At 44.2% G+C, this 10,437-nt stretch overlaps 1 protein-coding gene across 1 annotated transcript; it reads right to left on the reverse strand.

The window, feature by feature from the left end:
* Window positions 1-5,961: 5,961 nt before the first annotated feature.
* Window positions 5,962-8,161, reverse strand: LOC127584365 (gastrula zinc finger protein XlCGF7.1-like). The gene is made up of 2 exons (XM_052041088.1): window positions 8,106-8,161; window positions 5,962-6,943 (listed from the first exon to the last, which is right to left on the reverse strand). The coding sequence occupies exon 2, from the start codon at window positions 6,902-6,904 to the stop codon at window positions 6,212-6,214; it is 693 nt and encodes a 230-aa protein (XP_051897048.1). The 5' UTR covers window positions 6,905-6,943; window positions 8,106-8,161; the 3' UTR covers window positions 5,962-6,211.
* Between the last annotated feature and the right edge of the window lie 2,276 nt (window positions 8,162-10,437).

Below are 10,437 nucleotides of genomic sequence, written 5' to 3' on the forward strand. Positions count from 1 at the left end.
GGATGGAGAGGAATATGGACCTCACAGGTGATAACAATTAACGACAACCTATCTACAGGTGGGCTCATTAGCTGGCCCCCACTCATTCCAGCTTTCTGACTCCCTCTCTCCCTCCCTCTCAGGTCTCCGAATCTACCTTTCATGGCCTTTGTCTCTGTTACACCCTCACCTCTCTCCTCCGTTTGTGTTTGGTATCCCTCACTTCCTTCCTCAAGTTAATAAGCTTTTGAAAATTTACAGCTCAGCAAATAAAAGCTAAAAGAGTGCAATTATCACATAATTCGATCTATTATTTTCTCAATCTGAAGTGTAATTCGCTGTCTCTAAAGAGCTTTGGGAAATCCTGAGATCATGTAAGGTAGTAGAGAAATTCCAGTCCTTCATTCTTTCTGTTCCTCAATGTCTGGACTACTGTCTGCTAGAGATGGCAAGGGATGTGGTGCCATGGGGTGTGGGGACTGCAGAGACTGGAGCTTGGGCTATAGCCCAAATCCCAGCTGATGCCACCCACAATGAAGTAATGCCATCCCTTCACTGCCATTGTCAAAACAAGGAAACTGCTCCTCAGAAAAGGAGGGGTGACAAAATGCTAACCTGTTTTTTCTCTTTATAAATGCTGCAAGATTTGAGCATTTGATGATGTGTGTTCTATTTAGGCCGTACACTGATATGAAAGTTTTGCCTACTCTGTGTTTGTACGGCGCCTTTAATGCGGCAAAATATCCCCAGAGCTCCAAGGGACATCATCAAACATGGAATTCAGGGAAGCAGTGGAGGAGTTTTCAACGATAGAGAGGGGCGTTGCCATGAATCATGATTTGAAATATCACCGGTTCACAGACATGTGGAAAAAATATTTCAATTGATGAAAATTGGCAGAAAAGTTGGAGTTTGCAAATGACTTTAACCGCCAGGCAGCACTGTGCTAAGGCTGGGGCAGCCAATGTGCAGCAGCAAGAACCATGCCACCTTGTGGGGGGAAGTGGCTGCTGCAGGAAGCCAACATTTCAGGATCACAGCATTCATAAAACACAATCAGTGCTGCCTTAGTCAGGCATTCTCAGCAGTAAGCAGCATAATGCCGATATTGTAAAATAATATTAATAGAAAAATAGAGTCATAGGGTCATAGAGTCATACAGCACAGAAACAGGCCCTTCAGCCGAAATCATCCATGCCAACCAAGAAATCTATCTGAGCTAGTCCCATTTATCTGCACTTCACCCACATCCCTCTAAACCTTTTCTATCCATGTACCCGTCCAAATGTCTTTTAAACATTGTTATTGTACCTGCCTCTACAGCTTCCTCATACAGCCAGCACCATTTGTATGAAAGAAGTTTCCCCTCAGGTCCCTTTTAAATCTTTCCCCCCTCACCTTAAACTTATGCCCTCTAGTTTTAGACTCCCCTATCCTGGGAAAAAGACCATGATCATCCACCTTATCTATGCCCTTCATGAATTTATGTACTTCTACCAGGTCCCTCTGCTCCAGGGGAAAAAGTCCCAGCCTATACAGCCTCTCCTCATAACTCAAGCCTTCCAGTCCTGGTAACATCCTCATGAAACTTTGCTGCACCTTTTCCAGCTAAATAATATATTTCCTATAGCTGGACAACCAGAACTATGCACGATATTCCAAGTGTGGTCTCACCAACAACTTGTACAGTTGTAACATAACGTCCCAACTCCTGTACTCAATGCCCTGACCGATGAAGGCAAGAATGCCAAATGCCTTCTTCACCATCCTTTTCACCTGTGTTGCCACTTTCAGGGAACTATATCCCTGTACCTCTAGGTCTCTCTGGTCTACAACACTCATCAGGGCCTTGCCTTTTATTGTGTAAGTCCTAGGGAGGAAAACTGGATAGGAAGTTAAAATATTGAGGAGAATGCAGCTTGCTTTGTGATTCACTGGGTAAGCACACCATCTGGTGGTAGCAATGTGCCCTGCAGTTGGAAAGGAAGCCTATCTGTGCTTGAGGATTGTGGTCTGCATGTGACAAAGTAACTTGCATATATTTTGCATCCTTAACATCAAAAAAATCCCAACATGCTTCACATTGACACAAAATTCAGCAGTGAGCCACATAGGAGGGCCAAAGAAAGAAACTTTGAGGAGAGTGTCAAATTGGAGGGAGGGAGGTATGACCACCAATAGTGGAGCAATTAAAATCAAGGATGCTCAAGAGGCAAAACTAGAGAAGCACTGAAGTTTCAGCTGGTCGCCTGGCCTACAGAGATAACAAGGAGTGAGCCCAGGGGTGCACAAACATAATGACAAGGATTTTAAAGGCAATTGAGGACCAAGATTCAATGTAGATGATAAACGTGGAGATGATGGGTGATCAGAACTAGTTTCATAAGATAAAGATGACTTAATGGGATTTGAGAGCTAGGGATGTGAAGACAGATTGGACAAATGACAAGTTGCAGAGTTAACTTCCTTTAGCAGTATAAACTTTTTATAAAGGCTGACAACAAACGGGAGAGTAACAGAGACTTTGGGAGTGACGTGTTCCAGTTCTGCTCAGGTCCACTCCCTCATCTCTTCTGCTACACTGAAAAAACGGAAATGGCTCTGATATAGTTCTGTTCTGAAGTGGAAAATTTCAACAATTTCAGTGCTGGATCCCTCCACTGCCTATATCCAACATTCCATATCCAACTCCTCCCTATTCTTTCCTTCCTTGACTTGTCCATCTTTATTTCTGGGAATAATCCAGAAACAAATACCACTGCAGACCCAAAGCTCCCCTGAACTCAAGCTTCTGCTTCCTGCAATGATTTCATCCTGCTCTCCCAGTTTCTCCATTGCCCTCACATCTCTTCTGACAATGGCAGATCCCACACCAGGGTTCCTGGTAAGTCTTCCTTTCTCCTTAACTGAGGGTTCCTCTTCATCATAGTTCTCAACACCCTCTGGTACACAATGTCCATTTCCCATGGCCTTGCTTTCTGTACAGGGGAACCTGGTTGTCTCCTCTACAGTAGGAGGTCTCACTACCTCCTGATACTCAGCAGCACCAATATTGCTGAATTGCCAGCATCAACATCCTGGGGTGTGGTTGAAAGTGGCTGTCACGATTGTCCAGAAACATAACTCGGCCAGCTAAATAATTACTGCAGTCAGAGTCTGGTATCCTTCCTCCTGAGTCCCTCATTTCCAAGTGGTACATCAGGAGTTCGATAGAGTATTCTCCAGCTGCTTGAATAAGTGTAGTTCTAACATCACACCATCATCCATTTAAACATTCGTTCCCTCCACACCAATATGCCACAGTTGCAGTTTATACCATTTCCAAAATGTACTGAAAATTTGACCATATTTGAACTTGTCAGAAGGATTGTGACAACCTTTTGTGTAACACCTTGTTGAACATCTTCTGAAAGTCTAGATTCTAAACATCTATCTATCCACTCTATCAATTCTTTTTCAAAAAACTAATAAATGTGTCATAGTTTTCTTCATCACACCACGATTACTCTGATTACTATTTTCCAAATGTGCTGCTATTACTCCATTAATAATTGATTCTGATATTTTTCTGACAATAATTACCTGCTTTTTGTTTCCCTCTCCTTTTTGAATAGGGGTGTCACATTGGCACTTTTCTAAATTGAAAAATTTTTGGAAGATTTTATCAAATGCATCCATTATTTCAGCAGTAATTTCTTCAAGGATGCAAGTCATCAGGTCCCAACACTAACTGCCTAATTCTAATTCTCAACTGATGGTTATGGTATTAATTCCTCCCCCGCATTATTCAGTATTAATGGTATGTTTGTGCTATATTCTGGCAAAAAGACTGAAGTATCTGTTTAACTTTTCTGCCATTTCTTTGTCCTCACGACTATTTCCCCTGCTGCATTCCCTAGGTAACCTACATTCACTTGGACATTTCTCTTCCTTTTCAAATACCAAAAGGAACACTTATTGTCCATTTTTATATTCCTTACTGATTGCCCTTAGTTTATTTTCCCTCCGTTAACCTTTTTTTGTATTCGTTTGCTAGATTCTAAATTCATCGCTATCTTCAAGTCTTCTGCTACCCTTTGCCTTCTTATTTGTTTCTCTCAACTTAACAACATTGTTAACTTCTTTGGTTAGTCACAGTTGATTCATACTTCCCTTGGAATCTTTGCTCCTAACTGAGATACACTTTTGCCAAGTATCATGAACTATATGTCTGCCACTGCTTGCCTTATGTCTTTCCTGCTAATCTATCAGCCCAGTCCACTTTAGTCAATTCTATCCTCATTGCACTAAATTCCTTTTAAGTTAAACACAGTTGCTTCTGACCCAGATTTCTCCCTCTCAAACTGAATATAAAATTCTATCATATTCTGATCCTACTCTCAGGTCATTTATTAAACCTGGCTCATTATTAGATCCAAGATAACCTCTTGCCTGGGTGGCTCCATAATGTATTGCTCGAGGAAACACTCAAGTGCCTTCTATCAATTCAGTCTCAATGCTACTCTTTCCAACTTGATTAACACAATCTACATATGATTAAAATCTCCCATCTTTAATCACATTGCTCTTTTTACGTGCCCCGTTATTTATTGATTTATAACTGTTCCTACATTGTGGCTACCAGTGTTTCTTCCCCTTGCTGTGAAAATTGACACAAAAATTGAAATTGACTCCACAGAAATTGACTCAACACCTTCTGAGCACAGATACTTGCTCACAGCTGTAGTTTTTCACCTCTTATTAATGGTGCTACCCACAGCTTTCCTTCCCGCCTGTCCTCCCTAAAAATCAAATATCCCTGAATATTGAGTCCCCAGCTCTGATTCCCTTGCAACCACATTTCCATGGTTGACGTCAGATCATACACATTTACTTCTATTTATACTGCTAGTAAATCTACCTTACCATGAATGCTTTGTGCATTAAGAATCAAAGCCTTTAGGCTCCTTTTTTGTATTGTGGCCTTATATCCCTGTTGCCACGGATTTTCACAACTTCTGCTTTTACATTCTACTGTTTTTTCTTTTATTTCTGTCCTTGTTTCTCTCTCCCTGGTCACACTGCTTAGGTTCCCATCCCCATCACTCTGGTTTAAACACTCTCCAACAGCTCCAACAATAGCAGCAAAGAACCACTGACACAGATACCTTTTGCCCTGTTACACCTGTGCAGTGACAATACTTGGGCAGAATATTAATGTTACCAAATCCAGGGCAATGCTCCAACTGACCAAGACAGCAGGAAGGATCTGAAAGACAAATTCAGAGAAAACAAATGAAGTCTTCTTTCAAATCTGGTGAGCTGGATACAGGATGATAGAAGTAGATGTATGAAATTAAATATGCCTATGCTACCCATGGATCTCTGGTTGGCACTTATTTTTAGCTCAAGCAAAGTCCAAATTGCCACCAAGTAATCTAGACTGTTGGCTGGGTTGAGAAGGAAGCAGGTTCTATGCAATTTCTCAAGATCAAGGCCAGGAAACTGGTTGAAGGAAGAAAACAAATCCATTTTTGCCCAACTTTTGATACAAACAGGAGCAACAACATGATATACCATTTATTTCTAAGCTTTTGCATACAGTGAGAGCAGGAGAACTCACAATACTATGGTTTATAAAACCTCAAAATCTTGAAGTTACAGTGTCATCAAGTCATCCATTTATTCCACTTTGGGATAAATAATAATATCCAATCAGAGAGCCTTACGCAGTCACTAGAAGTCATGTAGATCAGAAGGCAGTGACTCCAATACGGAAGAACATGCAAAAGATTATTTCATTCTTTGCGGTCAGTCCATCTTTAAAATCAGTATGTTTTAAAACTTACTGAAAAGTAACATCTGTCACTCCCAATGCCTTTCCATCCACCCAAAATGTTGTCCAACTATCCAATCAAACCATCAAACACATGGTGAACAAACTGGTACAGGATATAGTAGGATTCATCACTGAACTCAGCTTACTGGAAATGTGGTGCTGAAAGCTGAATACTGTGTGAACAATTTGCAAACCTGACACAGTGACTAGTTGAGGTGAATCTCATCAGTGGATAAGCACATGAAGGGAGAAAGGAATAGAAGGATATGGTGATGGGGAGGATAGGGGAGGATGAAATCAAGTGGGAGGAACCCCGTTCAGAATATTAAATGCCATGATGGATCTGTTGTACCCTTGTCTGTGCTGCAGACTCCGTGTCACATTCAAACAAATGACTGGGCATGTAAAAAAAGTTTACAAAGGAACACTTGAAATAGTTTGGCCTTTGGTACTGCATGAAGTGAGTGAAGTGGCTACACCTCCCTTTTGAGGATGCATCCACTTCTCTCTGCTGTGAATGCGCTTGTGCTGTATTAGGTGACTGGATCTGTAAAACCGCTTGTTGCACACACTGCATTCAAAAGGCTTTTCTCCAGTGTGGATGCGCTGATGCACGGACAGGTCACGCGACGTACAAAAGCGCTTGTGGCACACTGCACATTCAAATGGTCTCTCCATGGTGTGTGTCCACTGGTGCACAGTCAGATTGCTGGAGGCACAGAAGCGCATCTTGCACACAGAGCACTCAAATGGCTTCTCCCCAGTATGGATGCGCTGGTGGACTCGCAGCTCGTTGCTTGTGGAAAAGCGCTTGCCACATACGGTGCATTCGAATGGCTTCTCCCCAGTGTGGAAGCGCTCGTGCCTCGTCATATTGCTGGACTTGCTGAACCGCTTCTGGCACACACTGCATTCAAATGGCTTCTCCCTGGTGTGGACCCGCAGATGCCTCTTTAGCAGACAGGCCCACCTAAACCCTTTTCCGCACACAAAACAGTGAAAGCCCTGACAATCCCCTTCAGTGGGCACCTGCTCACTGGAGCCAGAGGTGTCAGAAGAGCCTGGCTGGTCAGTTATGAGTGCTGGTGTTCCCTTTAATAATTCCATTTTAACCCTTGCTTCCCCCAACTCTTCTAACCACCACACCTGAACGGACAAAACAGATGAATTAATAAAAAAAAACATTGGGTTTGCAATTCACCTTGGCTACAAACATTCCTAATTTTGTGTGTGTACCTAGTTTAATAAGTTAAAGATCAGCCATGATTGTATTGAAAGAAATTGCAGGCTCAAGTGTCCAACTGACCTACTCCCACTACTTCTTTTGCAGTTATTTGTACAGATCACCATGAGGAACAGGGTAGACTGAAAGGCCCCCTTTTGTTTCTACACGTTGAAGTTGTCAACCTGCACAGAAACAGGCCCTTCGGCCCAATTCGTCCATGCCGACCAAGGTGCCCATCTAAGCTAGTCTGCATTTGGTCCACATCCCTCTAAACCTTTCCTATCCATCGTGAACACTGACTGGAAGTTTTCCAAACTGGTGACCAAATGTGATCATCGTTATATGGTGCAAAAAACAAACTGCTCAGTCCTGATGCAGGGTCTCATCCCAAAACGTCGGCCATCCCTCTGCCTCCATAGATGCTGCTCAACCTGCTTGAGTTCTACCAGCAGATTCTGGCACTGGCAGTCTCACGTCTCATTGCTGCATGGTGATGAACTGTCATTTTTCGTGTTCTTATTAAAGTTCTTTTAAATGTTTTAATTAAATGTTATTTCCCCAAAACATTAACTTAATTTCTCTCTTTCAGCAGATGCTGCCTGACCTGACAGCTTCAAACTATTTCCATTTTTATTTCAGATTTCAGCATCTGCGGTTTTTTCCAGAATGAACCAATCAGGGATCAAAGCAGCCAATGACTGTTCGCCAACGTCACTGCCCAATCAACAGCGAACATCCACCAATAGCCCGCCTACCGTCGGCCAATCAGCAGCTTTGCCAATCAAGCGGCATCCGTAAGCATTTCACCAATCACAAGAAGGCATTCTTCAGTACCACGCCCTCCCACCAATCAGCAACGCAGCCCAATCGGTAGCTCTAACCCAAACCACCAATCAGCGGCGGACACACGCACTCAGAGGGGGCGCGGCACACGATTCTGCGCATGCGCCCAACTACTAAAGCCATGGTTGTTTAGGCTGATATTGGGACAGGGGTTTGTGCTTTGAGCCACAGAATTAAGCCGAAGGATTCGGATGTGCTCACTCTACTCAAAGACGCAGCCTCACATCTCAGCAGCCGTACCTTTCAGTGGCGACTACCTCACGGCTCAGCCCGCTTCAAGCGGCAATAAGATGGCGGCTCCTCCCCACGCGGCGCGCGCGTGCCCGCCGTTTGAGCCCTGCTCTGATTGGCTGCGGACCGAGGCGCGAGCGCGCCTGCCGGTTGAGCCCGGCGCTGATTGGCCGCCAGACGACGCCTGCACGCGCCCCGATGAAACCGCGCGTCCGACCGCTCAGCCTCCTCCCCATTGGTCCCCGGGTAAAGCGCGCTGACCTATCGGGTTGACGATAGTTCGCGCGGGAAAGTATTGGCGGCAGGACGGAGCGGCCTGTGGCGGCCACCTCAGCCTGGGAATGAGGTAGGGTGATCGGAGCATCAAAGTGTCCGCTCGGGTGAAGGCCGAGGCCTGGCAGGCACTCCATCCAAAATCGCAGCGCCAAAGGAGGCCATTCTGCCCACCGTGCCCATGCTTCTGGAGGGGAGCTGAGCAGCCTGGTCACTGCCTTCTCCTCCATGGAAAACCGGCCCCGCTCTTCACCCTGTGGAGGCACCTCATAATCTTAAATAATATCTTCCCTCAGTTTCCTGTGATCCATAAAAAGGCAAACCCAGGGTGGTCTCTCCTCCCAGATGAGACGCTTCAGCTCCGGCGGCATCCTCTGCACCCCCACCGTTGCTGCCCACGTCCTACACTGGCCACAAGACTCCAGCTGTGGCCTCGGAGACACGAGGCTGCAGATGCTGGAATCTGGAGCGAAAAACAAACTGAGCGGGTCGGGCAGCATCTGTGGAGGAAAATGGACAGTCGACGTTTTGTGTCCAGACGAAGTCCAGATAAAGGGTCTTGACCCAAAACGTTAACTGTCCATTTCCCCCCACAGATGCTGCCTGACCCACCGAGTTCCTCCAGCAGTTTGTTCTGAGCTCCGGCTGTGGACTAACTAGTGTTGCATGTGGTTCTAGCAGTTCTGGGATGGTCTAATTAAGTTACGGAAACTCTATTGATACCAAAATTATACCATAAATAAAAGTCACTGAAGAAAATGGTGAGATTTACTACATCAAAGTCTCTCGAGCAAGAACTGTAATTTGTAAATTCGATTAAAGTATTGAAGAGACACTAGGTGGGTGGCTTAAACATGTTTAACGATTTTGGTTAGGAGCATGAGATCAAGTAAGGGACAGTAATTTGTAAGGATGGAATATGAGTTTGTCGTTCTAAGAAAAGTATGATTATAGTTTTTTTAACAGAACGTAGTGCCTGATCAAAGAAAATTATTTGTTGGAATAAAGTCAAGGGAGTACAGGATGGGATAAGTGAAATTGCTCTGCACACTAGGTATTTACAATGCTTCCCCCCCCCCCCCCCCGAACACATGGGTGAGTACTGACAGTTTAGCTCAGCTGAGCTACCTTACTACATATAAGCCTTCACGTTTCTGAAAGACGGGTGTCCGTTGACTGTATGCTTCCATCTGGAAGTTCTAGTATCTCTTCTGCTGCTACTCTGATAGATTATTCTCACATTTATCAAAGCTCTTCCAAAGATCTATAACTAGATATTTCTCTATTATGTGCTGAAAGAAAATGTGTCTTTGGTTGATAGGTCCCATTTCTGTGGTGTATGATTCTATCAGCTCATCTCATCCATGCTGAATGTGATGTCTATCTATGCTAATCCCATTTGCATTAGGCCTGTCTCCCTCTATGCCTTCTCGATCCAAGTACCTGCCCAAACACCTTTTAAATGTTCTAATTGTATCTGCCTCCACCACTTCCTCTGGCAGCTCGTTCCAGATAACCACCACTCTCTGTGTGAAAAACGTATCCCTCAGATCTCCTTTAAATTTCTCTCCTCCCGCCTTAAACCTGTGTCTTCTAGTTCTCGACTCCCCTGTCCTGGGGAAAAGAGAGCTATACTGTGACATTGAATTGAAGGAAGCTAGGTTCTCTGGTGTTTAAAAGAATTAACATATAAAAATCAATTAGGGGCCTTGACAGGGTAGGTGCTGAAAGACTGCATCTCCCAGCCGGACAACCAAGAACCAGATGACAGTCTCAGGATAAGGGACAGGACATTTAGGACTGAGAAAGGAGAAAATACTTTACTGAAAGAGTGAAGGGAATCATTAGAATTCTGTATTCCAGAGTCTTTGGCATAGGAAGGGCTGAGGTTGATAGACTTTTGGGCACTGAAGGAAATCAAGTTAGGACCAGAAAATGGATCCATCACAAATGGCAGAGTAGGCTTGAGTGGCCACCTGGCCCTCCTTGTAACTGTTGCACTAGAATTCCCTCCCTATAAATTACATCAGTAGAGAGAGAGAGATGAGGAAACAAGTGCTGGTGAAAA

Source organism: Pristis pectinata, chromosome 29, assembly GCF_009764475.1.
Source record: "Pristis pectinata isolate sPriPec2 chromosome 29, sPriPec2.1.pri, whole genome shotgun sequence".
NCBI classification, from domain to species: Eukaryota; Metazoa; Chordata; class Chondrichthyes; order Rhinopristiformes; family Pristidae; genus Pristis; species Pristis pectinata.

Bases quoted from the DNA above. Each gene is read 5' to 3' on its own strand.
- LOC127584365 (XM_052041088.1), bottom strand. From the start codon at position 6,904: ATGGAATTATTAAAGGGAACACCAGCACTCATAACTGACCAGCCAGGC.